The sequence below is a fragment of the Ciona robusta genome, chromosome 11 (assembly GCF_009617815.1).
Source record: "Ciona robusta chromosome 11, ASM961781v2".
NCBI lineage: Eukaryota > Metazoa > Chordata > Ascidiacea > Phlebobranchia > Cionidae > Ciona > Ciona robusta.
The window spans coordinates 6,733,488-6,761,483 of record NC_143245.1 but is presented as its reverse complement, the minus strand read 5'-3'; the positions used below and the strand labels follow the sequence as shown (position 1 = coordinate 6,761,483).

Here is a 27,996-nt window from a genome sequence, read left to right as displayed (position 1 = left end):
TGTTGTTTCAAAAGGTATTTTACCAAGATCGTTTCATACAAGACTGTTTTTAAGTTTCTGAAGGTCGTTAGAACGTTCATTATGATGGCTGGATGTAATTCAACGTTTCGGTTAGCTAATCCCCACCTCTCGGATAAGGAAACGCTCTATCACCTTGGAATTTCAACTGATGATAATTTACAACAGCGTTTCGGCGACGTTAAGGTACATATTTGTACACATGTATATAATACAGTAATGTGAGGTAAGATGAAAACAGCACATCATGTGGTATAATACGTTGGCTATAATAAACATAGCATATTTACAGAATTACATAACCGTAGCGCCGCGCTCGAAACAGAAAAAAAACAATCAGGAAACAGTGTTTTACCAATAACAACGCTACTTCTGAATCTTGAGAATACGGTTGTACAGTAGGGTGGGGAAGATGGGACGCCTTTTCATTCTATTTTATCATTCCATTTGGTAGTAAACAAAGAATACTCGAAAAACTATAAAACGATATTCTCACGACTTCCATAAACCGTTGTTTATTGTTTAAAACTTGATCAGGATACTTGAATATTAGGTGCTAAAGGTGTCCCATCTTTCCCCACAGTACTATATAATTCTGTAAATATTCTATCTTTCTACGTGGACCACCTTACACCAACCTATCATATACCGTAAAACATAAGCAAATAAAGTTTCACGCAAAATTACTGAACCTTTTCACAGTATGTTTGCCTGGGAGGCAAAAACAAACGAATGGAAAATTTCGCCACCTTGTTATATCGTGATCTTGGCTATCCAGACAATAGCGAGGTAGATGACGCATCTAAACCTAAAGGTTGGTCACCTAATATAACTTTTTATTAGTAGAATGGGGGAAGATGGGATACCTTTCATTCTATTTTTTCGTCCTATTCGGTCGTAAACAAAGATTATTCAAAGAATTATGAAACCGTTTCCTCACAGCTCCAATATGCCGTTGTTAATTGTTGAAACCACGATCAGGATATTTAGATATTATGTGCTAAAACTGTCCCATCTTCCCCCGCCCTACTATAGGAGTCGTACACTGTATAAATAGTGAGTAAGAAAATGGAAAAAAAAACATATTTACGTTGTTGCAATGATAATGGTAAAACGATTTAAATGAACGTGTCTTGGTTATCCCCGCGCGGTTATAGCATACAGTATAACACGGTTATTTTATTTCATACATCTGGTACCCTTTTACAATGTGGATTTTTAGTTTTTTTTGGAATGAATGACATTTAGAACAACCCATAAGTGACCACTGGGTTGGAGAAACGATCAATTGTCGATGAGTTTCTTGTCCAATGACAGCATGCACATACGCAACAATTGTACGATTTCAACTGGACTTTCGCGCGTTTTAATAGCAGTTTTTTTAAATCGTATTTGTAACACAGAGGAAAGAAAATTGGTCGATATAACTGGATCTGCCGGTAGATATTCTATGTTTAAAGTTGGTCCCGTTTTATCTGCAAACCACGGAATTGGACCAGCGTCCCTTTCTGTTGTTTTACATGAGGTGAGAAAATATTGTTTTTAAAAAAAATATAATATTTACACCAACTTTTTGATGGCACCATCTTTACAGTTGCTGAAGCTGATCCACTTCTCACACTGCAGTGGCGTGTCGTTTATAAGGATTGGAACTTCAGGCGGCTTGGGTTGGTACACCTAATGTAGCAGAGTAATTATACATTATTTTTCTTAATATAGTAGGGTAGAGTGAGATGGGACATTTTATTCAATATTTTCGTCCCGTTTGGTAGATAACAAAGGATGTTTACAGAATTATATAACCGTGGTTCGATCAAATCAGAAGAATTTTTGTAATAATATGATCCTGTCTTACTCCACAGTACTATACATTATTGTCCCACACGTTAACAGGGTTAGATCCGGGAACAGTCGTAATAACAGCCACAGCCTACAACGGTTTATTGCAGCCTCATCATGCACAGGTACTTTGTAAATACTTAAAAAGTCAATGCACTTGACATTGCTATTTTATTACCATTTTTATTGTCGCGTTTGGTTGACAAAGCTGTTATATTTAAATTAAATTCTTTGCGTTTGTTTGACGTAGTTGACATGTGGTGGGGTGGGGCGAGATGGGACACGTTTGGCACATAATATCCAAATTTCCTGATCGTATTTTAACTACCAAACATGATAGCGAAGTTGTGGAGAAATTTTACAAGTTTTATTCCAAAATGTCTTCTTACAGGTGGCATGTGGAAAAGAAATTCACTACCCGAGTTTTACCAACCCAGATTTAAGAAACGGTTTGCTAAAGTGTGCCCTGACCGTTACAAATCAATGTGTTATAGGAAACACTTTATCCGCAAACGACTTTTATGAAGGTATGTATATATGCTATGACCGGTGTAGCTTACGCCGATTAAGTTGACTTTTAATTAAGTTTATTCGTATTTGCCTATAGGCTATGTACATAAAACGAATACAATATACACAGCACGTCTACGAAAGTTGTTTAACATCTTTCGGTTACCAATCTAGGCTCATATCAGTAATAAAAAAGCCAGTCGACAAAATTAATAAAAAGCAATATGGTATTGTTAGGTAAGATGATGACTCCAAGTCATGAGACTTTTAAACACCAGCGTTTTAATTGTAAAAACACGATTAGGAAATATTGAAAAATAAGCACTACTGGTTTCCATCTTACCCAGCAGTACAAAACTGCATGTGACTAATGTTACATACAGAGCAAGCGAGATTGGACGGTGCGGTTTGCAGCTTCAGCGAAGAAGAAAAAAATGCATTTATTCGAAGAGCCCATGACGAATGTGGAGTTAAAAATATGGAAATGGAAAGTACATGTTTTACAGCAATGTGTTTAAGAGCGGGTGTGAAATGTAAGTAAACATGGTGTGCATATATTTAACTTACTTTATCCACCGCTGCTACTATTGTATAGGACTGTAGGCGTATGTGTCATTGGGCAAGACACTTATGGCAATTTCTCCAACCCTGTGGTCACTATAATAGGTTGTCTAAATAGTCGGCATACATAAAAAAAAGATTTTCCATTTATCCTCTTGTGGTAAAAAAAGTCTAACCACTAGTGCCACGGTGCCGGAAATTAACGCGTATGATTACCATGAAATGACAGTCGTTATAATACGTGGCAACTCGTAAGTGGGCACGATGTGTATATAAAACAGAACATCCGTGTTATAACGACTGTCGTTTTTCCGCCACACGAAGATATGGCAAGTTACACTTATTCATTCATTTACCTAGCTTCCTTTTAAACATCGTTTATAACACAGGTGGCGTCATTTGCGTAGCCTTGGTTGATCGTTTAGTGAGGGACAATGTCACAGGCGTCAAAGGAACAGGAGTGGGAACAGACAACAAGCTAAAAGAGTGGGAGTTACTGCCCCAAGTTATATGCGCGAAGTACATCAAGGAAAATTAGGATGATTAAAAAAAAGTGTTTTGTGGTCTTTTTACACAGGGCAAACGGTAAAAGTATAAGTTTCACAAAAGATTACAGGAATAGAATAAATATTTGTATATTTTTGTTAGACAAAATTTGTTGCGTGGTGTATAGCGTGTAGGGTTTGGTATATTCATTATATATGTATTGCAATCATTATGCTTCGTGTATTCGCTTTGCAGAAAATAAAATATAATTCTATGGGGTAAGATGGATACCGTTAGCACATAATATCCAATATTTGTGAATCGGGTTTTGAACTATTAACAACGCTTTTTTTGAGCCGTGAAGATACTGTTATATGATTCTGTAAATCTTACCCCAACGCAATGTACATATTAAAAGCAAAACTGTATAGTGAACCACTGGTGTAATTATAAAATATCGCTGTAATTTTGAAATCATATTTCCTGTATACTGCATACACAAGTAGCTAAATATGGCTTGCTTACCAAATAACCATTTTTTCTTTCTGATATTTCAATTTTTTGATACTTTTAAATTTACACTTATATGCAAAAACTATCACAAATTATTTCACACTGCTATAAATAAAATTATTCAACTGTAGAAAAAAGTTGTTTTATTTAGGGCGATTTTTTAACATGGATAATTAGGATAAATTAGAATCTAAATACACAAGCTAATATATTAAAGTCTACAGTGCATATTATATACGGATTTACAAGAGTGCAAAAAGTCTATATGAAACAGGTCATGTTTTCTTGGGGGTACAATAAAAATGAAAACACTTTTATTTAAAGGTATATGGAAATACTTTATGCAATTTTTTGAATGGAAAACAAATGCAATAGAATTATTTCAGCCGGACACAACTTAAACAACCTAAATATCGAGATATATAAACTATTGATGTAGCAGGTTTTAAAGTACGAAACATACAACATATATAAGAATACAAGTAATTTTGCATTAAAATACCATTTACAGTAGGGCATAATCACTGATTGTAAACAGTAGCATGTTTCACTTGATTAAAAAAGACATTTCCACCAACAATAATAATGATATTTGCATAAAAGTTTGAATAAATGAAAATAATCGAAAAAAACTTGAATAGAAAATAGTTCAAAAATGCATTAAAATTTTATTATAAACAAGCACCAATAGTAGTATCATAATAGATTGGAGTGAGACAGATATTGTTAGCACATAATATCCAATATTTCCTAATCATGTTTTAGTATTAATAACAGTTTTAAAGTTGTGACGATATGGTTATAAAACTTTACATTCTTAGTTTACTACCAAATGGGACGATAAAAGAAATAGAAAAGATGGATCATCTTACCCCAACTGATTAGAAACTTAAATTTTAAAGTTCTATTGCTAAACTTAATAATGTGGCTATATGACAAAACATCCCACTTAAAAATGGGCGTTGTGTTTTTTTGCAACTGCTTCAAGGAATTGAAAATGAGAAGCGAAAAGTTTTGTAGATTGGTCAATTCGTCGCCATTGTACACCCGTTGTCTCCTCACCTGGCTGTTAAAATACATTTTTGTAAAGTTGGTCTAGTTTTCAAAGAATTTAAATTTTTAAAAAACTTTTAAAAAAGTAATACATTTTTTGGAGAAAATTAAAATTATTATGTTCAAAACCTACGATTTAAGTAATTAGGTTTAGAAAAATAATAAAAAACTGTTCTCAAAATTTAGCCTGTTAGTAATTAAATGAAGGAAAAAAAAACTTTTTCTGAAAACTGACACTCACATGCAGCATGACTTTCCCAAATGCCGAACCGTCGTTATCATGAAAGTTGAACGCACGAGTTTCAATCCAAGCCACATCTGTGTTACGATGGTCATCACTGTAACCTTTGTACACCTTCATATATATAGAATGTTAATAGCTCGCCACAGTGATCAACATGTTATGATTTTTTAAATTGTCAGTCATATAAAAAGAAACAAAAATTAAAAAAATAATTTGCCAACAAAGTTACATACATGGTAATTCCTAAGCAGGCACGAGGTGCATGAAACAAAACAGCAAGTAATAACAAGTGTCGTTGCCCAAACAAGAGGGTAAATAAGTTGAATTCATTCATTCAGGTCAAGATGTATAATATAAGTTTTTTGGGCCCGATTCAAACATTAAATATATTCGAATAATATACTCTCATACCTCAACACCAGAGTTAAACAGTTTCTGGATAAGAAAAGACGTTTCTGTCCGTTCGGTATCATCTATATCAATGAGAACTTCTTCGGTGAATTCTCGTTTCAAAGTTTCGGTTACATACTCGCCTGGGTCGACCATGCCCTAATTTGGGGTAAAAATGATGACATCACAATAGTATATACAAAATGAAACTTTATAATAAAAAATTGCAACGCAGGAGAAATAAAGCTATTTTTACTACGTGCAAATTACTTTTAATTTTGTTAAATAAGTTTTTTTTTTATGCAGTTAAAAAACAAAATTAAAGTTTCACTTCGTGCACATTACTTACCCCTGGTATCGCCCATTCACCCGTGTCCTTCCTGCAGATTGCAACAAACTCTAACACTGGTTTCCCACGAATAATTATAACATTTCCATGTTCGTCTCGTTCCCACCGTGTAACTATGGGGTCGGCTGCGTGGTTGGGGCCGTAACGACCCAGAAGACCCCTACCAGTTAACCCAGTCCGACCACGAGGGTTTCTGTTTATAATAAGCCTCGTCATTTTTAAAAAAGTTAAATTTAATATTAAATTATAACAATTTACTCAACAAACTAGAACAAAAATATGAAAAATTAACAAAAATTTAATAAATTATAACATTTTAATCAATGAAAAAGAACACAGAAAAATTAATAAAACTTTTTACTCACCGTGGCAATCCAGACACTACGTCATAATTCCCCATGTAACTTTTTCTGTCAACGTTGCGTTTCTTATCGTATTCGTTAAACGGGAATGCAATCATTGCATTTGAACCTTCCACATGAGGATCCGCCCATGAAGGTTGAATTGCCACACTTGGTGCCGTGTAGTGGGGTGGCTTGTAATCAGGGAATGAAACCTGTTGTTTAGAGGTGAAGTTTGTAGTTAGGTTTATTGATGAAAAACACAAAATCACTAGGACAGAACAAAAAGACACATGATTGGGTAGGGACACAGCCTATTTTTTATGTATGGCTGATAATTTGGACAAAATTTGGAGCAAATCTTGCCCAAGCCACATAACTCAATGGTAGCAGCAACGAGCCGTGAACCCCTTACCTCTGGGTTACAGACATGCACTAACCACTCTGCCAGACTCTAGTTATAACCAGACCTGCTTTATAGACAAGAATAAATAAGTGAAACTTACATTCCAAGGCACCATAACATCAGGAACCACAAAACGTTGAATACTACTGTCGGGATACGCAGCAGTTCGTGACTTTATGTGTAATGGAGGTTCTAAGGAAAAAAAATTCACATAAATATGTTCGTGTGATTTTAAAATTAGTTACAACCAAATGTATAAAACAGAACACTTGTGTTATAATGATTGTCGTTTTCAGGCCACACGAGGATAAAGTGATTTACATCTATTCATTCAGTTTAGATTTGTTAAATTTAAGTTGTTGTTTATTACTTAAAGTGAAGACTTACCATCTGAAGGTGGTTTAACAGCAGGAGTGGAACTTTTTGAAATACTTTTCCTTGATTTTTCTGCTTTGTTACTTTTTGGAGCGCTTTGTGGCTGCTGTTGAACTGTGGCAGTTTAAAAAATATGTAGTGAAATGATAAAAAAAATAAAAATTTAGTTTTTTTTTCCTAAAACCAAACAAAAAAGCATAAAATTAATAATCTAAAAAGATAAAAACAGACTAACCAGGCAATATATTGGTGTGGTCGGCCTTCGATGGTTTTATATGGAGAGCTGATGCAATTAATTCCAACAGTTGTGTTTGTTGAGATAGATTGGTTTCAAGCATGTTTACTTTACGTGTTAGTTTGTCGTGGGAGCTGAGTTGGTTTTGAACAAGATCAACTGTGGTTGTGAGCGCCTCTAACCTGGAGATAGAATGAATGTAACTTGTTTTATTCTTCTGGGATTGAAAAATCAGTCGTTTTATTATAAGTGTCCTGTTTCATACACCTCGTGCCCGCTTATGGGTTACGGAGCATGTACATTTGTGGGTGATTGTATTTTCTTAATAGTTGACAATTTATAATAAGTAACCACTGGGTTGAAGAAACTGCCGTTAACTCCTTTGGCCAGACAATTAGTGAGAATTGCTCTAACCCAGTGGTCTCTAAACGGGTTGTAACATTTTATACTATGGATTAATGGGCCAACTCTGGCATAAAACTCGGACCCATGGTATGCCATGCTGTAAAACCACAACTACATACAATAGAAGCACCAGTTGCAAAACAATTACTTTTCACTTATTCCAGATATCTTGCTTTCAATGCTCAGGTTTTCTTTGTTTTTTACATCATTTAAAAACACTGAACTGTTCCACTGCAACCAAATAATGAGATTTTTTTCATCTTCTTCAAATAAGTCAACAACTGTAGGAAAAAAATTTAAATAAAAATAAATAAATAAATGTAACTTATTTATCCTCGTGGAGGGGCAATGACAGTCGTTTAACACAGGTGTTGTGTTTAATACACCTGGTGCCTGGTTAAAATGTCATACATTCAAATCTAGGCGTGTCACAACATTGGACCTCCCAATATACAACAAAAAACTACAATCTATAAAAAATCTGATAAAAACAGGACTTCACCCTTAGAATATAGGAACAAACTACTTTATAAAATAAAAAAATAGAATAAAACTAGGAAAAATACAACTACACACCAAATGGGTTGCTTTTATCTTTTCGTTTCTTCTTATCACAGCCACGGACACAATATAAAATCAATTGTCTGCCATACGACAAGATACTGAATGGAGTTACAATGGAAGAACGCTGGTAATAAACCTCCAACAATTCATATCTCTGATATTTATATAAACTGTCTGTTTTTTCAACCAGGTCTTCAAATGTGTAGCTGAAATAAAAATTAATTTTGTTATTTAAAAAAAAATAATTAAATAAAAAACTAAAACCTATTTTCTAATTTTATGACAAACTGTTGCCCAGAGTTTAAGGTATTGAACCACAATGTCAAAAAACTGTAAAGAGTGAACAAAAGTTACAATACAATGTACCTGAACATAGCAATAAGTAGATTAAGTAGCAGTACACTTGCAAGTAACATGTAAACTGCTGATAGTAAAGGTACAACCCAGTTAATGGAGGGACATCTACGTTGACCTGCAGCTATCAGTGTTGCGTTGTTACTACATGTAAACTCATCTGCACCTGTTAAAAAAATATGGGTTTTCAATGAATAAATGTAACTTGGCGAAAAACAACTGTATGTTTTATACAGGCGTGCCGGCTTATGTGGTACCACATATTATGTCATCGTAAAGATGATATTTTATATTTTTGGGGTGTTTTAAAGACTTCAGACATCGTTGTAAGTGTCTTGCCCAAGAACCTATATGCCAACAATGGCAGCAGTGACGAACATAATACGCTTACTTGGGTCGTAGTGGATTTCCGATAAAAATAATTCGCCATAAATTTGCCAGTATGGTTTGCTCAATACACCAACTATGGCGGTTCCGAAATTTGTTTCGTTTGGATACAAAATAGCTTGACTTGCAACTCCATATGAAACCAGGAATATGATTAAAATGAACAAGAAGAACAGCATGTCCTTTATCTGAAAAACGCAAAGAAAAAATTTTAAAAATAAAAATGTTTAAGTTTCGCAAAACTGTTCAGGGAATTATAACAGCTTTAAAAGATTTTTTATCATTTTAAAGTTTTTTTTAAAACTGTTTTTCAGTATTTAGAATATATGGTTTTCAAAGCTTAGTTATATATCTATGCTTAATATCTTGTAAGTAACACATTACTTATTTACTTCTGTTTTTTTTCCAGCATCTTACCATTTTTCCAACCATAATTAGTTTTGGTCCAAGAGCTTCATGAACTAGAAATATGTTCAAAATTCTCCAGCAATAAACCATGAAGGAAATTGCAAGTAATGTGCGTGACGCTTCTACTTCTGTTTGGAACCTTAAAAAATAAAACAAAATTATAAAAAGTGTTTAAAAATGTACAAAATATTGATAAAAAGAAAGCGGAGAAAATTTACTGAAAAATTTGCATAATTTATTCAACCCAGTGGTCACTAGTTGTCCAAACTGTCAGAAATACTGAGAAAAAATACATTAACACACAATCACTAACAAAAAGGTGTCCCATCTCCCCCGCCCTACTACATAGCTTACCTTAGTCCAATCCCAATAAAAAACAAGGCAATAGCGACCACATCAAGTTTGTTCCAAGGATCGGCAAACCAGCTGCTTATTTTCCCCATTATGTGTTTGCTGTCTCTTTGCAACACCTACAAATAAAACAAGCACAATCATCACATGCAAACAAAACAAAGATCATCTTATCTCAACTGCTACATGGGCTTACCGCAACGCACCATATGTTCCATGTTACCCCAACTCACTGAACGGAACATCTTGCCCGACCTACCATACAAACCATCTTACCCCAACCAACTATACGTATCATCTTACCCCAACCTATAACATAATATAATGTCTTACCTCATATACTTCATCCACCACTAAGACGCACACCCACGCCCATAACACAAACTCTTGCACCGATATATTGCTAAGCGAAACATCCGTAGCAGGTTGAGGGTAAAAGTTGAAAAGAATAACATAAGCAAATAGAAGCAAGTACACCTGAAATTAAGCAAAATTTTGAACATAAAGTTTCAAAATTTAAAATGTAGAAATACAAATGCCTAAAAAGTGTTTTATTTTATGTGACAGGGGTCTTACAGTGTGGCAAGCTTTTAGTTGTTCATAGTCACTGCCCTAGCCAATTGTTGGCTATGTATCCAATCGTTAATTTTGTATAAAATAAGTTATGTGTAAAAGATTGTAAGTTACCAGGTAGGAAAGTACGTGAAGCCAGAATGTGACCACTGGGGCGCGATAGAACTGCACGAGTTTCCGACGCCATGTTGATTTCGTTTTTCCTGAAAAAAAAGTTGTGTTATTATATTTTGTGCCATACTACAGGGTTTATTGCTCGACACTGATATTCATATGTGTCCAGTGCCCTTGGGCAAGATATTTAAGGACATTGCTTCAACCAAGTAGTCACTAATAGGTTATAGCAGCATGGATGTTGGGGTAATATGCCACCATAGCATGCCTCACAGTAGGATCCAACCGATATGAATACATTAAAATTTATATAGTTGAGAAATTTCAAACAGTTCAAAACCTTTGTTATCTTTCCTGAGCAATTCATTGTTTGGAACTTCTGAGTTGACAGATTCTAAATCATCATTTTCTAAAACAGAACACTAGTGTTATATGACGTTCATTGCCTTTTCATGCAATAATTAAAAAGTGCCAGTCCTAGACTGTTATTGTACAATTCACACACATATACCAAACCTGAGGTACTTTGATCAGGTATTTCACGAAAAGAAATTATCAAAAACATGAGTGGGAAAAGTAAAGCAGAAAGTATTATTCTCAAATTGTTTGTATTTTCTTTCATTGGTCCCATCCATATTTTACTAAGCAATGCTTGTACTGCAGGGTGGCTTACAAAACTCTGTAACAAGAAAGGTAGGGTTTAGAAATCTGTCACACTAAGTAGGAAATGTAACTTGTTTTATTCTTGGTTTGCATGACATCGACAGTAGTTATAACATGTTCCATACACCTTGTGCCTGGTTACGACCACATATTTTCGGGTATTTTTTAATATATAGCTGACAATTTGGTTATTTGGACAACCCATTAGTGACCACTGGGTTGGAGCAATTGCTGTTAAGTGAGAACTACACATCTGCCAACGAGCACTACTGCCAACTACTACTACTACTAGTGTTATAACAACTATCATTACCCAGCCAAGCGGGGATAAACAAGATACATTCATTTATGTAATTACAACAGGCCAAAAAACTGCTTCCATCAATAAAAACAATATATACAATATACATATATAGTTATAAAATACAGCAGAGCTCTTTGCACGTGCACATACATTATAATAATATAATGAAGTAACGTCGATTTATTAATAACCAATCGCAACTCACCCGATTTTTTGCGTCTACAGCGATCTGAAGTGAAGTAAGGCCCCCCCATTGTTTTAATCTTCTAATTAATAAATTTCCCGTCTTTTCCTCATCATCAAAATAACATTGGGATAAAATTCCAATTGATCTTGTCTCGTACTCATCAGCGTGCTCAAGTAGTTCTTCTTTCTGTAATATATATATACAGCATATGCATTTTAAAATTTTGATAAAGAAACAGAGGTGTCACATTTCTTAATTTTTATAACAAAATCTGGAGTGACATTGTTAAAATGTATTACAATCATAGTTGTCAAACAGAAATGAATGCAACCTGCTTTATCTTCACAACGACAGTTTTTATAACCTGGGTGTTCTTTTCCATACACCTTGTGCCCACTTACAAGTTATCACTTATGCATCAACTAACTTTGCGCGTGTTTTTGAATACGCGTGTTTTTTGAATACTTAGCCAAAAGTACAAATAAATCTTTTTGAAAGAATATATAATAAAATAAAAAAACACTTACATATTCTTTTATTTCTGTCCTTTTAGAAAGAGATTTTAATATCCTGGTCGCAGAAATTGCTGCTGATAATTTTTCTTTCATAACTTCCCATAAAACGAATGACATTTCCCGTCTATTGAGCAATATGCATAACTGGAACAATTCCTTGAGTGGTTCTTGTTCATTCTGATAAAAAAAATGGAGAAAAATATGTTAATGTAGTATCGGCAATGCATTATAATAGTGAATCATTGAGTATTGAGCTGTTATGTTTATAGGTATTGGATTAGAGTAAGATGGTCTATGATTTCTTTCTCTTTTAAAAACATTAGCCAAATATAAAAATTACCTCATCAGAATAAGAATAAACATCACCCATTAAAGACCTCAAGGCCCTGAAAAATAAGTTAAAGTTTTATTACCACAATTTTAATCATTTTACAGGGAGAAGTACTATAATAGTGCCACAAAAAAAGTTAAAAAAATTATCAGATATTTTTATTTTTTAAATTTTCTTTACTTTCATTTTTATATCCAAAAAATGTTGGTATATATATATATTTATATATTTAAATAAAAAAAATTCAATTTTTTGTTAACTAACCGTTCAATTTTGTCATGTGTAACATCAACGTATTCATTTTCATCATCATCAGCACGCGGCTTCAACAAATTTAAAAACAGAGCATTTTTTAACATTTTCTTGTTCCGATATAATGACAGAATAATTTCAGGATTGAAAATTTTTGAAATATCTGCTCCATGGCTGAGAAATAGCTTTACAAATTCATGCTTGTCCTGCAGTGAATAATAGGATTTTTTAAGCATTCTTAGTTTGATATGTACAGTTTTCATTTTGACGCAATATGCAATTTTATGAGTAAGTGTTTGTTTTTTTGCTGAATCACTGTTTTGTTAACCGATAAGTGAGCACTGGGTTGAAAGTGTCTTGCCCAAGCTCACATACGCCCACAATGATCCTTGAACCCATTATCTCTGGGTTGGGGGCATGCATGCTAGCCACTGCCATGGCACTCTGAGCAAAATCCTAGGTAAACCCCACTCATAAAAAACGGAAAGTCCGATACAAATTATCATACAACACCTCTTTCATTGCTGTAATAAATGGTTCGTTCAATCGAATGAAAGTATCATCAGTTAAAATACTGGTTCGAGCCAGATCTGACCGGTTCCACGCCATGGATAAATTCAATTTTTCCTCAGGATTGCTGGAGTTTGCTGTGTTTAATAAAATAAATGATTTAATTAAATTATATACGTTTGGATTTTATTTAAATTATATACGAACAAATTCAAGATTTTTAACGATGAACCCTAACTTAGATTTTACTTCCCACTTTCTTTTAAATGACATTCTTTTAATAATGAACTAAACGCAGATAAAAAACGTTTTTAATAAAATTGGTCTGTGTGAAATTGCATTTTAATTTTGCCATCTTATAATAAAAATATTGGAAAATACCAAAATATAACATGACTTTTTAATACCTGATAATAAAGCTTGTAAAACAGCCATGTCAAGATTATGAGCACCAGACGAAGAATCAAGTTGATATATTGTTAGTTTGTCTTTCATTTGTAAACATTCGTTTGCCGTTTGTGTAAGTTCACCAAGTGTTTCTTGCTTGTACGGCATGCTAAGATCTGGAAAAATATTTTTAAAAAACATATATATATATAGTTTCAAGTAAATAGATATTCTGGTGGGAAAACTATTTTTTTATATCATAAATTTCCATATTTCCTAATCATGAGTCGTGATGATACAGTTAAATAAATAAATAATTCTGTTAAAACTCTTTGTTTACTACCAAATGGGACGATAAATTACAAAAACCTACTATGTATAGAAGAAAAAACTATAAGTGCTTGTACTTTGGTCTGTCAAGAATATTTAACAAAAAACCTTGAAGTTTTATATTTTTTTAAAAGAATATTATATTATTTGTTTTGTAACATTTATTTTTAACAAAATTCTTGGGGAAGGAGCTAAAATACAAGTATAATATGTGTGGCAGTAACAATATATACCTGTAAGTAGTCCCTCAATCGTGGTTTCCGTTACAAAGTCATTGGTTTGGTTGTATATAGTTGCCAGTATATCTGCCCAACCACCTGACCCCGCCACTACAACAACTGGTGTGTCTTCTTTTAATGAACTATGGACAGTCTGTGGAAAATCAAGTAAAGACAATCAATATAAATGTAAAATGTGTACATCAATGAATGTTACATTTTTTTAATGTTACAAAATTGTTCCTTTATTTTTTTAGTCTTTTTTTTAAGTGTTTTATACAAATTGTTTATAATTTCGGCACTGGGAACAGTTTGGACAACTGATAAGAAACCACTGGGTTGGAGCAATTGCTGTTAAATGTCTTGCCCAAAGACACTTACACCCACATTACTAGTATTATAACAACTGTTGTTTTCCCACCACATGAGAATAAAACAGGTTACATTGAATAGGTTTCCATTTACCCTTATATTCAAACGTACATAAATTAATAAAATTTTAATCAAACAAGCAAAGATTTCTTACGTTAAGAGATCCCACACCCCCTTGAACAATCACAGCAACATTTAGTACGTTCACATTGTCTGACGTTTTTTGGGAAGCTGGAGAAAAAAATATTTAAAATTCGGACATTGTAATTCCACTTATGACATTACACTTACATTGCAGTCACTAAACTTGCATTTTAATTTGACATAACACTAATTTAAAATAAAAAAGTTCTATGTAAAAATAAAAATAACTCAAAGATAAGCAAAAACAAATTGATAAAAAAGTTCTTCCTTCACCTATATAAGCTTCTAATGCAGTACGCAGATTAATTTCTTTTCCAAACTCTCCTTCTGTACCATCATCTACGAGGATGAAATGTGAATGGTTTGGATCAAGCAGGCTTTCCCTGTTAGCTATGATGGAACCAGGGTTGATATTGTAGTTGGCACTCTGGGAAATAATATGGATCAATCTGTTGGTCTCAAAATAAAAAAGTAGGTAGTTTAAAACGTAATAACAGCATTGTGGTGGAGTTAGTGCATCCTAACGGCAATCACTACAAAACAGTGGTCCCTTACTTTTTATTGATTGTCTAAATTGTCAGTGAAACTTTAAATAAAACATGAAAACAATCAACCATAAAGTTACATGCAAGGTAACTCCCAAGTGTGTGAAAAAGAACATAGATGTTATAACAATTGTCGCTATTTCTGTCCTGCCCCGGAAGGATGTAACCCAGTTTAAAAAATTGTTGTAGCATCTTAATAAAACAAATCTACAGACTAAACTTTTACATGAATTTCTTATTAACTGTAAGTAAGTCTGTAATGTTATGTGATAATGGAGAAACAAAGTTAGCTACCCAGTTTTTTGCATGTTCAGGACGAATTAGATCTTCTTTATTCTTAACAATACCCCATGTTACAATGCCAAGTGTAACGACCTGCAGAAAATTAAGAAAAATCAGAAAAAAATTCATACCAACAGCACGAAGTGAATACAGATCAATTGTCATAAAATGACTGTCATTGCCCGGCCTGCCGGCCACATAAGAATAAATAAGTTACAGTTATTCATTAATTAGTGACAGTATCTTTAAAAACTATCTTACCACTATTTCAATGTATAAGACTATAAATTGTTAGTATTTCTGAAACATTCACAGACCTTTGCACTCTCGCTTTTAACAGCAGCATATTCATGCACAGCTTTCCCTACATGCTTCATAACACCAGTGTTTGTACCACCAGTTACTATCCAAGCACCTGGAACATACACAATGCTATATATGAAGCAATAATTTGGATCATGTTCATACCTACTTATCTAAATTTGTATTTAGAAAAAAGTGTTTAAATGAATTTTAAAGGCGACTTATTTCCTTTGTATGATGAAATTAAATTAGGAAAATAAACGATTAAGATAATAACTTCAAATTAGTTAAAACTAATTCAGCAAGCTGCAAGCATATAGCTATTTTTGAGTAGGCCTATAACACTTTGTACATTGGATTCATGACCACAGTCATTTCCTATGTTAAAACCTAGAGTTTTTGAACTGTATAAAATCTGTAGCACATTTCAATAAGCAATGTTAAATTAACAATTGCCGGAAAATGGAGGAAAACAATAGCAGCAGTGAGCTTTGAACCCAGTATGCTATGGTTATGTACTCTAACCCTTAACTAATCCTAATGGTACTTAACTACAACACACGGATGTCAAATTAGGATGCACGTGGACGTTAATTGAGGACACACATTAAGGTCAAATAGGACGCACATGCTTTGCACAAACGAATTATACATAGGTGAATTATTAACATTTTTCAATGACATCGATCCAATATGGACCAATAAAATTTGTAATCAGATATATGGGTCGACCTTTACTTACCAGTGCTTTCAGCAAGTTTTATTAAACTTCTCCTAAACTCCTTGGTGAGACTTGAATTCATGTGAAAGTTACTAGCACCACCAGTTACGGATATTATAAGGTTAGGTGTCTGTAGATTCCAACGGATTGTTAGGAGTTCGTAAATATCTTGTGGAGGGGTGTTATTACCAACTCGTATGTACTGTATTAAAAATAACAAGTTAATATATAGAGAGAAAATTGTCATCTGGTAAACCTATACCTAAACTTATACTACCTAAATATATAGTGAAATAAATGGTTTCAATTTCATGTGTTAAAATTCCTTATTAGTGCTTGTGTAGCGAAACAATTACAGTTATAACGTGTGTCTGTGTGTGTACTGTTTTATAAATCTGTCGGAAAACCAAGGTCTTTCACTAAATTCTCACCTTACCCACATAGGAGCGTTTAATTCATACACTTGTTCTCGTTTACATGTAACATTGTTACCAACTTTGCAACTTTGTTAGTAGTTTTTATACCTTTATACTAAATCAAAAAAAACTTGTTCGAAAACTTTCATCCCATACAACCTTTGCTTGTTTGTTTTTTGCTCCAACAAAATTTAAATCGGAAAAAGCGTCCGTTCTTCTTTGTAAAACAGTGCCATCTTCAGGTTTTGGAATTTTAAAAGTTTTCTGAATCCAGTGGGCAGATGAAACCTTGTCCATTGCCATACTATCCTGTGGAAATATATGTGTTATGAATACCTGTGTTTGTATGTTCGATTTTACATTTTTGAGGTCCAAGCATGTTATTTTAATTCCTATATTTGGTGCTAGTTTAGAATCCACCAGTGTTGTTGGAAAAAGTGACAATTTGAGTGATTAAAAAGAAAAATGTGCAGAAAGACCACTGATAATCAATATCACCTTATAAGAGGCTTAAGACTGGGTTGAACACACTCTTAAAAAAAACAATCAAATAACCAATTATAGCAGTTTCAATGTAATTAAAATCAAACATGCCAGTTTAAATAAATGAAATATCCTAACTTACAATGTTCTTGTTGTGCCTTGGCTGGTGTTCCATCCACACTGATGCAGCTAGCATGGGGTATGTTTTTCTAGAACGAAAGTTAGTCAAATCATGATGCCCACGCTGGTGCATATGATGGCCGTAAGACATTGTTTTAAAATTGAGGCTTCAAGGTAAAACAACACAGTGCATTCTATAAAAAGGCTCCTAAATTTTAATCAATTTAGGCCAGAATGCGTATACATCTACGTAAATAGAAATACAATTAAAATTAGTTGTATTAAAATAACGCAGACTGGTGTTTTCGTTTAATTGTTTATGCAAGTTGTTATGCATCATGCCGAGATACTTCTTGTTTCAATAATATGATTTCTACTATCATTTTTAAAGAAAGAAATAAAAATATGTTGTAACTTATGTTTACCTTATGTTACGCGAATTTTGAAGTATAAAAAAAATTTCAACAAAAGTTTTACGCAACAGCAAATGATTTCAGTAAATCAGTAATTTGAAAATCTTGAAAATTTGATTCAAGTTGTTTTTCCCATGTGGCAGCTTTGGCTAACCAGACTTTCAACTTTTCCTTCATACAACCGTCGTTTGTATTAAAACACATCAGAACCTCATTCACGTCTTCTTCACAACTGGCCTTGTAAATTTGAGGAAAATAGTTCTTCAATTTTTTAATAACTTCCGTTTTTGCGTGACTGTCACGACACAGAAGATTCAAGAAAAATCCGCTTTTGTTTTTCATAATATATTTCAAGTTAGATAGAAATTCTTCATTCATAAAGTTTTTAGGAGGGCATCTTATACTCGAAGTAGTATCCTTAGAATCGGCATCAAGCACAATAACGTCAAACAGAAAACTACTTTCAGATGTTTTGTTTAAGTTCGCCAATTTTTCTACATACTGTATTCCGTCCTCAACAGTAATATTTATACGAGATTCATATGTATCGTTAGATAGACCAAACCATTGCTTCGCTACAGCAGCGACAGAAGCATCCAGCTCAACAGCAGTTATATCACACTGCTTAAAACAATGCAACATAAATAAACTCATTGTACCACCACCGAGACCTATAACCAGAACGCGAAATTTATCGGATGGATTTTGAATAATACTCGTCAGCCCAGAAACCATCAATTGTGAATAATTTGATGCAAGATACGACCCATCTGGAACTAACTTCATATTATCTGTTGCTGCTCCACGCTGTCGTCTTTTTTTCTTTTTATCAAGCATTTTAAGGCGTACAACGCTTTGTACGCTGGTTGAATGATCCTCAAACACAAGTTGCCGATACCACACCCCATTTGCTCCTTTATAATCCTCAATTACGAATCCTCCTGTCAAATCACTTTTACGTCGATGTCGTACAGTGCGTTCACCTATATCATTTCCCCCATCTGTCATAAATGGGACTTGGTAATTCTCGGGTATATTATTTGGCGACAATTCGAGAACTTTTGTTGATAACTCATCCTGAATGGCTTGCATACCACCATATGTGTGTTCACGATTCAAAGCAACAAACACTAATCTCATGAAGCGAGCGCTCTCTGCTACTTGCCTTCTTCCTTCACTAGAACCATATAACCATTCACATTCTCTTCCTTGTGGAATAATAAATATCCCAAACTTGTGTTTTGGTTTATAATCTTTCAGGTCAACCACATGCATAGTATATCTCACATTAACAACATCCTCGCTGCTAAACAATTCAATCGGCGGCGCATTAGTTGTCGTTTCAGAGGAAAGTTGATTTTTCAACATTGCATAATATTGTTGCGATTTCGTTAATTCTATTATTTCATCTTCTGATTGAATTCTTGTTGGTTTCACAGAATCTTCGAAACAAACTTCAAAAATCTTAGAAGGAAGTTTTACAAACTTGGTAAAAATGAACGAGAAAACCGGCATTTGAACTCCAGTTGATTCCTGGTTTGGCACAGTTGACACTTTATGTATACGCACAAGATATTGATGATCTGAAAAATAACGAACAACTTTTCGAACAATATGATCTTGAGCGAGCGAGAAACATATGTATCGCCCTCCAGTGCGTAAAATGCGATCTATCTCATCAAACATTTTCTCGACTGTCGTTTCTTCCCCTGCATCATCACTCATCATTGCATCCAATGTTCCTTTGTCAAGAACGACGGAGTATTGCCCGTTCTCGAAATCCATGTTTGTAACGTCCATAACTTTCCAATCCATTTCAGTTTTATCTTTGTTCTTTAACCTCATCTGTTTAATGACAGTTTGACTGATGTCGATGTTCATAATCTTGTTAAATCCCGCGTTGTACATTTGTTCACTGAGAATCGAATTTCCGCAGCCTATTACTAGAATATCATCTTTCGGTTTTATATAGCGATGTAGTAACCCACAAAGTTCTAAATAGTTTCCATACCACTCGAACGCTTGTAGCCTTTTACTGAAGAAAGTCTCCCAATAGCCAGACGTACTAAAGTCAGAGCTGACTTTTGGCAGTAAGTCCATGATCAAATCTCTTTAAAAAGTTTAAAGTAGTTTCTCGCACGGAGTTATAAGCTATTCATACGCCAACGCAAACTATAATAGCGGAAACTATATTAGAATTTTGCAGGGACGATGATGGTAACCCATAACATTTATAAATCCTATGTGCTGTAGGTTTCTGTTGTAGGAAAGCACAAAACTAGATTAACTTTAAATATTTAGTAGCGTTGATGAAACCGCAATCATAGGCTGAAAGTTAAAACATTCATAATAGCGCAAACCTTTTCTTTTGTCATGAATACAAAAGTACCGAAATCTGATTTGCATGAGTACATCCATTCTTCAATCAAGGGACTTCCCCTTAAAACGCGCCAGCTTTTTTCTCAAAACGAAATCTTGTTTATTGTGAAGAAGTCATGTCGTTACAACAAGAGTTACACACCCAAAAGGTTCTACAGCAAGAGTTGGAAAGCTTAAAGAAAGACGCAAAAGTCTATAAACAACAACCGAACAGCAACGTGTTTTTTGTAACTACCCGAGAAAAGGAATTATCAGAGTGTAAAAAGAAGCGCGAAGGCCTGCAGAAAGCGAATGCCCGAGCAGAAACGCAGGGACAAGCAAATTAGTGTTGCACATTATACGAAATAAACTATATGAAACTATTTTCTTCGTGGAAAACCATGTTAAACCCGTTCCTTTACAAAGACCGCACCTCCAGTTCTGTGTTAACCACTGTGTTTAAAACACAATCTGATAATGTGTGTAAGATAAATCCAAATGTGACACAAATGAAGCCACCCAACATACTACTGTACAGTCCTGGTAAACGGCATGAAGTATCTGATGGAGCCATAAAGCTACTTCAACTGTGCCTAGCAAAACACAGCTACACCCTCTACCCAATTTCAACCACCAGTTTTCGAAAAGATCCTTGGATTAAAAACACTCACACAGTTATAGTTTGGGGGTGTGAATCATTCTTTTCAGACAAAGATAACCAGACCCATACCAGCAACTTACTTAAAAGCTTCATTACTTCAGGAGGCAATATCCTGATGTTCAATTATATCCCTGTGTCTGAACCATCACCATTTCATGTTGAGAAATTGCCGATTATTTCTGGGCCCCTGTTTATAAAACAAGGCGAAGAAAAAAAGGTCCTTGAACAAAAATATTTCCCATCATTTGTTTTAAAAGGAAATGCAAAGTCCATTCATGAAGTCATTGTTGATGAAAAATTGTTGAATGTATCAATGCATCACTCTACAGAGAATACTGGAAAACTTTCTATTTCAACGGTTTGTATTTACTTTTTTATTTCAAACAATCAACCACATCATAGGTGTAGCTAAACCATAGTAAATCAATGTGTCTTTATATTAATGCAAGCAAAGTCTAATCACCCTAACATTTCTTCCCATAGCTACCACTCTTGGTCGGGGCAAATGACACAGCAACAAACCCTACGGTTTGTTCTTTGTTGAAACAACTTTTAAAATCTGTTGGTTTAAATTGCTGTGACGATGATGTGCAAGTTAATGTAAATCAAATGCAACAGAAAATTGCCTTTCTGTATTCCAACACACCACAACTGCAGGAGGAATTCCTTCAGAGGTTAATTTCACTACTTACAGTTTAAATTGTTCAGATTTAGGAAGTGAATTTTTGTTAAAATAAATAGTATATGTTCTTTTTTCTATGCAGTGTTTTTCGTATTTTTAATGATATCTAAAAAGACTAAAAATAATATATATATATATATACACCAACTATAAATATATAATGTTCAAAATATCTTTTAAAGTTTCCGATTAAATCAAGAGATTTGCAGGTCACCAAATTAATATAACGTTATAGAATATAACATTTTTTTTACATACAAATATAATGCACAATTACATTTTGGTTTATATAACATGTATGTCTTATTGTCCTTCAGTTTGCAGAAAATTGAAAGTTTTGCGTTGATTCCTTATAACAATGATATTACTCCAGGTGATGTATGTTTTAGTTATTTAGTATATATAATACATATATACATATATATATATTATATACATTTTACTGAACTTATTTGCATCATTATGGTAGCTTCACTTTTAGTGGTAAAACTTGTAAAGCTGGTTTTGTTCAAAAGGATAATAAATCTTCCATTAAAATGGTAAAAAGGTTTATAATAGAATTTAAATGGGGGGCAAGCACGACTAGTCACTTACACAAAATCAATTTGCTACAGCATTTTGTTAGTAAAACTTCAACTTTGTTTGCTCATGCCACAATATGTACATTGGATTTGGCTATTAACATTTATACTATTTTGGTGTAAAATCTCTCCAAGAATTGATATTAACATTTATACAATTTTCTAAAGAATATGTGCAAGAATTGACTGAACACAGCAACAAAACAACCTTAGTTTACACAAAGGAAGAAAATGTTTATAATTACTCAACAAAGCTGTCATGTTCGTGTAATCAAGATGTTTACTTCAACAATCTTTCAACACGTTCATACGGTCGCATTGTTGTGTATAGCGATGTTATGACCTCAACTATGAGTGTTTTTGATGGGTAAATGTTCAATTGTAATTATAAAATCACTTTTGATGAGTAAATAAATAAATGTCACTTATTTATTTCATGTGGCAGGGCAACTTCAAAACACAGGTATTCTGTTTTATACACCTTAAACCTTGTGCCTGCTTATGTTTTGCCACGCATGTAACTTTGTAAGTGTTTTTTCTGCTAGACCGTTTATGTTATTTTAACTATTACAGATTGACATGCACAAAACTGCCACCAAATCTTGGAGCTGTTGCTATTACTAAGCAGCAAACTATGGGAAAAGGTATTTAACGCATTTTGACATTTTACACAGCATAAATTGATTACGACTTCTTTCAGTTTAGAATAAAAACACAAAACGACAGTTGTTGGATTAAAATATACTGTAATTAGGAAAACGTGCAACAATCAAATTAAACCCAACCTACAGTGAAAATTGCAGATTAATAATTCGGACAAGTTACTATCGGATTGCTATGAAAGTCTTGTTTATAAATTAACATTAACTTTTCTAACCAATAGGTAGAAGTGGTAACCAGTGGATTAGCCCATTAGGTTGTGCTATGTTTACAATAGTGGTGGACATTCCAATGAATTCAAAACTTGGGCAGTGTTTGCCTTTCCTACAACTTATAACTACAACTGCTGCAGTTAAAGGAATAAGATCTATAAACAAACTACAGGTATAAATATATATTAAACGGTGTTATTTGTTTAGTGCAGGGTATGCAAGATAACGCTAGATTTTCCAATTTTATCTAAAAGCAATATTCTTAAACCATTCTTAAATATAAAAACCTATTTACAGGCTGTATTCCTAACTATTTCTTAGTAATCCCAATTTCATTAAATAATCCGCATTGGTGAACAAAATTTATATTATACAAAACAAGAATTCGTAATCAAATTCCCGTAAAATAAGTTTTATATGACTTTGGTATTTCTGTTTTAGGATGTTGAAATACGCATAAAATGGCCGAATGATATTTATTATGGAAAGCATGTAAAGTTGGGTGGGGTGGTTGTCCAATCTACCATGTTAAACAACATGTGCTATGCATCTATAGGTAAGTAATAACTCTATATGTAATATGTATATACGATATACTATGTGTATGAATATATATATGTATACCAGCAGAAATTTATTAAATGAAAGTTTGAAACAACACTGAAATCTAAATGGGACTGCCAGAACATATTTTTATGTTATATGATTGTATTATAAATACCAAACAACAAAAATGATTCTGTATTCACTAATTCACATAGATAGTATTTTAATTTGTAAATTTAGTTTTTTTGGTTGTAGGGTAACAACTCTGGCTAATAACACAGGCCCCTTGCACTAAGATCTCACTTATTATTTCACTATTTCATTGCTTGCAGGTTGTGGAATAAATGTTTCAAACAGTCAACCAACTATGTGCGTGAACAAAATACTGAGAGGTAAGAAAATAATGTAAATTGTTTATCTTCGCCTGGTGATGCAGCGACTTATTTTGTAGGGATTTTTACTTAATATGTATGGCTGACGTCTCACGATTTATGCAACCCATAAATGCCGCTTGGTTAAAGCAAATTGCTGCTAACTGTTTTGCCCAAAGACATATTTGCCAACAATGGTAGCATCGTCAAGCCTTGAACCCATATCCTCTGTCGCTATGGGCTGAAGGTAAACGCTCTAACCACTTAGCCGTGGTACTGGAAAGAGCTTCAGCAATATAGATAACTTACATTGTTTTCTAATTCTATTCTAGATGAACACTCACTACAGCTACAACTAACTACAGAAGAGGTTATAGCAAGAACTATTACTGAACTAGAAAATCTTATTATAGATTTCCAAAAAAATGGAGCAGAGTCATTTCTTAAGATATACTATAAATACTGGCTTCATAGGTAAAAAATCCGATATTTTTTTGTTTTAATTAGTTCTAATAAGTGGTACAGTATGTAGTCTACTTCTGCTGCATTAAAATTATTGACCAATACTAATGCATACACAATACACTAACTTAAATATAATTCTGTAAATATACTTTATTTACTACCAAATGGTACAATTATGAGTATGTAAACATTTCCCATCTTATCCTACTCTACTCTAAAATATACGTAGAAAACAAGCTTGTAGCTATACTTGACTACTTGATACCTGTGTAACTGTGTTCTATGGTCTTTTGGTACATTCCTACCTACTTGTATCGTAATCAAGCTAACCTGTTACAGCATGGCTGAGGTAGAAGTTATAATGGACGAGTCCAACACAAAAGTTGAGTGCACAGTGGTTGGGGTAGATGACTACGGGTTCTTACGAGTACGTCGCCATGACACTGCGGAAGTTACAACTCTCTGTCCAGATGGAAACAGCTTCGATATGATGCAGAATCAAATTCTGCCAAAACTGAAACGGAAAACATAATGTCATAAATGCTAACTGTATATAATGCTGCTGTTTTTTAGATTGCTACCAGGCATAATACTCAAGAAATAATGTTCTAGAACAGAAAATGATTTGATTAAAAGCAAATGTTTCATAATAAAAGTAGAAGATTGTATTATATACATATATCTATGCTGTTAATATTTGTAAAATGATTATGATTTTTTAAGTAAAAAAACAAATGAAATGTACTCCTATATATGACATTGATGTATTTAAAAAACTCACCATAATAAAACATCAAAATATAAAAATCAAATCTCAAAGTTTTGTAAAAACTTTTCACAATTCCACTTCCACTAATAAATAAGCAAAACCGCCTAAAATGTAACTGCGTTTAAATTAGTTTTTGAAGTTGTAGATATTTTAATGTAACAGTAAAAGAACAAACACAGAAATGTCCTGTTTTATGGATGAATAACCAATGTAAGGCTATTGCGTTAAAACGGGTGGCAGATATGACAGTATTGACACATCTAATAAAATGTAAGATAGACAATTTTGAAGAAAAATTGAATCCACAAAACTGGCAGTCACCCATGGCAAATTAAGTTTAACAATACTGCAGTACAGGTACAAGCCATTTATTTAATTTACGATTTAAAAAAAGTGAAATAAAAATTTTAACTTGAATTTAAATCACTTGTGTTAAAAAAATCTACAAGAAATTGATGAAAATAGAGATAAGGCATGAATGCGAAATAGAAATTAAATTTCACCAATAAACTAAAACAAACTGTACAAGAAAGATCAATATATGTTGGTTGGATGTACATTTGTCTACGGACAGTTCAATATATCATAGCCATTTGAAAAATTATGTCAAGGAATGTAATGTAGAAATATTGTTAATCCTTGGTGTCTCCAATACCATCACTGTTGATACAAAACATGACTTCGGATTCCGGTAAACAGGGAGAATCATAGATCTTGCAAATTCTTGTATCACCACGCCCTTTTCGGAGATATAACCTTGTGGTTGAAGCATGGGCCATGATATGACCTCCTATAGGTTTCTTCGGGTCCGCACAGAACATAGCTCCGCCGTCAACTTGAGCTACAACTTGGTTTGTAATGATAACTGCCACGCCAAACTCATCAGCAAGGCGCAATAAGGTTCTTAGAAATCGGCCGAGATGCATTTGCCGTGCAGAAAGCTCGCCACGACCACTGTAGTCAGTTCTATAAAGCGCTGTAGCACTGTCTACAACTATAACTGCATACCGTGTCTCGGACATCATGGCTGCAGCTTGAATAAGGAGTTGAGATTGATGGTCAGTGTTATACGCCCGTGCATATGCTACGTTATCTAAAACATCAGCTCCGTTAAGGCCATATCGCTCAGCAACTGCTAGCAGCCTCTCAGGGCGAAAAGTACCTTCAGTATCGATATACAAACATTTTCCTTCTCCCCCACCCTGTTCAATAGGCAGCTGACAAGTGGCAGCAATAGTATGACAAATTTGAGTCTTTCCAGTCCTAAATTCGCCGAAAATTTCCGTTATTGATCCAGTTTCAATACCGCCTTGTAGAAGCTTGTCTAGCTCTTTTGATCCAGTTGTGATTTGAATGATTTCAGACCGTCGTTGGTGAAATTCTGTTGCTGTAGTAAACCCCATAGGAACAAGCTTGGCAGCTTCAATTATAATTTTATCAGCTTTGGCTTCACTTATTCCTTTAACTCCAATAAGTTCCTTTTTAGGAGCATAAGCCAATGCCTCAACAGTATGATAGCCATGCTCCTTTAGCTTCTTAATATCCCCAGCACTAATTCCACTCTGCTCAAGTTTATTAATTAGCAAAGGTCCACAATTTTCCTCCTCAATATTTTCTTTGTTCTCGGAAACAGATTGCATTACACTCATTTTGATTAATTTAACGTAAATATTCAGATCTACAAGCACACTTAAGCATAGAACAAAAACTTTTAGGTGAAAAGATCGTTGACAATTAATTCTGCACTGTCGCAGTTTTCTAAGATTTTACAGCGTCTAGTAACTTTTTTGTTTTATGTTTTAATGAAACCTACACCCTTTGCTCTTGTGCAGGTAATATAAAGTACATAGTTGTATTTAAATTAAATATAGCGTAACCCTAACATTAATAACAAACCTTGCACTCTCTTTGCGAAACTTTGTTTTTAAGTTCGCGCTAAATATCAGTACTGCCCATACAAAATTATTTTTCTAGCTAGGCAAAAATATAAAGGGGAGTTCTTATAGCATTATATTAAAACAGGATCCTAAAAATATAATATACTACGCCTGAGCTTGGTTTAGATAGCTTGCATTAATATACACGATACCATCAAATAACCAATACACTTTGTCCTAACTTACACTATAAAAGTTTCTGCTGTGAACAGTTATTACCAAATATTAGAAATCGATGGTAATATCATAGTACTCTCTTGAGAGAGAGAGTACTATGGTAATATAATCTAAATGGGGTAACGCGCTAACAATAAGAAGATATATTTCGAGATAGCTAAAAAATATTTCGTGATAAAAGCAACGCTTATATATATATATATATATATATATATATATATATATATATATGTATATCTATAAATATCTATAAGCGTTGATAAAAGCACCCGCTGCGAAATAAGCAATACATTAACTTGACTGCTGTTTATTTTTTTTGTATTTTACGGTGCAGTTAAGATCGTGTAGTAGAAATCTTCATTACATAAATTTTCCCTCCAATATATCTTTAAACAGGTTGTCTTTATTACCTGAAAAAGTTTGTTAGGTTGGGAGAAGATCGGACATTTTTAACACATAATATCCAAATATCCTGTTCGTGTTTTAAACAATTAAAAAACGGCAAAACCATATTTTAAATTTTTCAACATGCTAAAATGCTAACGTCTTTAACTGGCTAAATTCTTACCACTATTAAGGTTTGACTTTTGGTTATAAGAAACCGA

At 33.6% G+C, this 27,996-nt stretch overlaps 5 protein-coding genes across 5 annotated transcripts; 2 read left to right on the top strand and 3 right to left on the bottom strand.

The window, feature by feature from the left end:
• LOC149728859 (uridine phosphorylase 2-like) lies at positions 1 to 4,064 on the top strand. The gene is made up of 8 exons (XM_089889277.1): positions 1 to 204; positions 721 to 832; positions 1,422 to 1,543; positions 1,613 to 1,685; positions 1,912 to 1,982; positions 2,249 to 2,384; positions 2,751 to 2,900; positions 3,318 to 4,064. Exons 1-8 carry the CDS (start codon positions 82 to 84, stop codon positions 3,464 to 3,466), a joined length of 936 nt encoding a protein of 311 aa, XP_089745403.1. The 5' UTR covers positions 1 to 81; the 3' UTR covers positions 3,467 to 4,064.
• Positions 4,056 to 17,753, bottom strand: LOC149728858 (transient receptor potential cation channel subfamily M member-like 2). The gene is made up of 32 exons (XM_089889273.1): positions 17,582 to 17,753; positions 17,116 to 17,265; positions 16,562 to 16,742; positions 15,834 to 15,931; positions 15,529 to 15,609; positions 14,963 to 15,116; positions 14,700 to 14,776; positions 14,189 to 14,327; positions 13,646 to 13,801; positions 13,242 to 13,375; positions 12,741 to 12,934; positions 12,486 to 12,531; positions 12,158 to 12,322; positions 11,649 to 11,816; positions 10,993 to 11,155; positions 10,817 to 10,885; positions 10,477 to 10,565; positions 10,123 to 10,266; positions 9,793 to 9,908; positions 9,448 to 9,577; positions 9,035 to 9,218; positions 8,656 to 8,809; positions 8,302 to 8,495; positions 7,874 to 8,006; positions 7,321 to 7,502; positions 7,098 to 7,199; positions 6,811 to 6,902; positions 6,329 to 6,519; positions 5,964 to 6,156; positions 5,636 to 5,773; positions 5,222 to 5,335; positions 4,056 to 4,993 (listed from the first exon to the last, which is right to left on the bottom strand). Exons 1-32 carry the CDS (start codon positions 17,708 to 17,710, stop codon positions 4,877 to 4,879), a joined length of 4,377 nt encoding a protein of 1,458 aa, XP_089745399.1. The 5' UTR covers positions 17,711 to 17,753; the 3' UTR covers positions 4,056 to 4,876.
• A 51-nt stretch (positions 17,754 to 17,804) lies between these two features.
• On the bottom strand, positions 17,805 to 20,290 carry LOC149728857 (eEF1A lysine and N-terminal methyltransferase-like). The gene has a single exon (XM_089889274.1). The coding sequence runs from the start codon at positions 20,070 to 20,072 to the stop codon at positions 18,033 to 18,035; it is 2,040 nt and encodes a 679-aa protein (XP_089745400.1). The 5' UTR covers positions 20,073 to 20,290; the 3' UTR covers positions 17,805 to 18,032.
• A 174-nt stretch (positions 20,291 to 20,464) lies between these two features.
• LOC149728856 (biotin--protein ligase-like) lies at positions 20,465 to 25,226 on the top strand. The gene is made up of 10 exons (XM_089889275.1): positions 20,465 to 21,349; positions 21,475 to 21,665; positions 21,991 to 22,046; positions 22,423 to 22,621; positions 22,828 to 22,898; positions 23,138 to 23,298; positions 23,568 to 23,682; positions 24,005 to 24,064; positions 24,376 to 24,517; positions 24,848 to 25,226. The coding sequence occupies exons 1-10, from the start codon at positions 20,705 to 20,707 to the stop codon at positions 25,038 to 25,040; spliced, it is 1,833 nt and encodes a 610-aa protein (XP_089745401.1). The 5' UTR covers positions 20,465 to 20,704; the 3' UTR covers positions 25,041 to 25,226.
• A 155-nt stretch (positions 25,227 to 25,381) lies between these two features.
• Positions 25,382 to 27,174, bottom strand: LOC149728855 (DNA repair protein RAD51 homolog 1-like). Its single transcript, XM_089889276.1, has one exon. It carries the CDS (start codon positions 26,924 to 26,926, stop codon positions 25,910 to 25,912), a length of 1,017 nt encoding a protein of 338 aa, XP_089745402.1. The 5' UTR covers positions 26,927 to 27,174; the 3' UTR covers positions 25,382 to 25,909.
• Between the last annotated feature and the right edge of the window lie 822 nt (positions 27,175 to 27,996).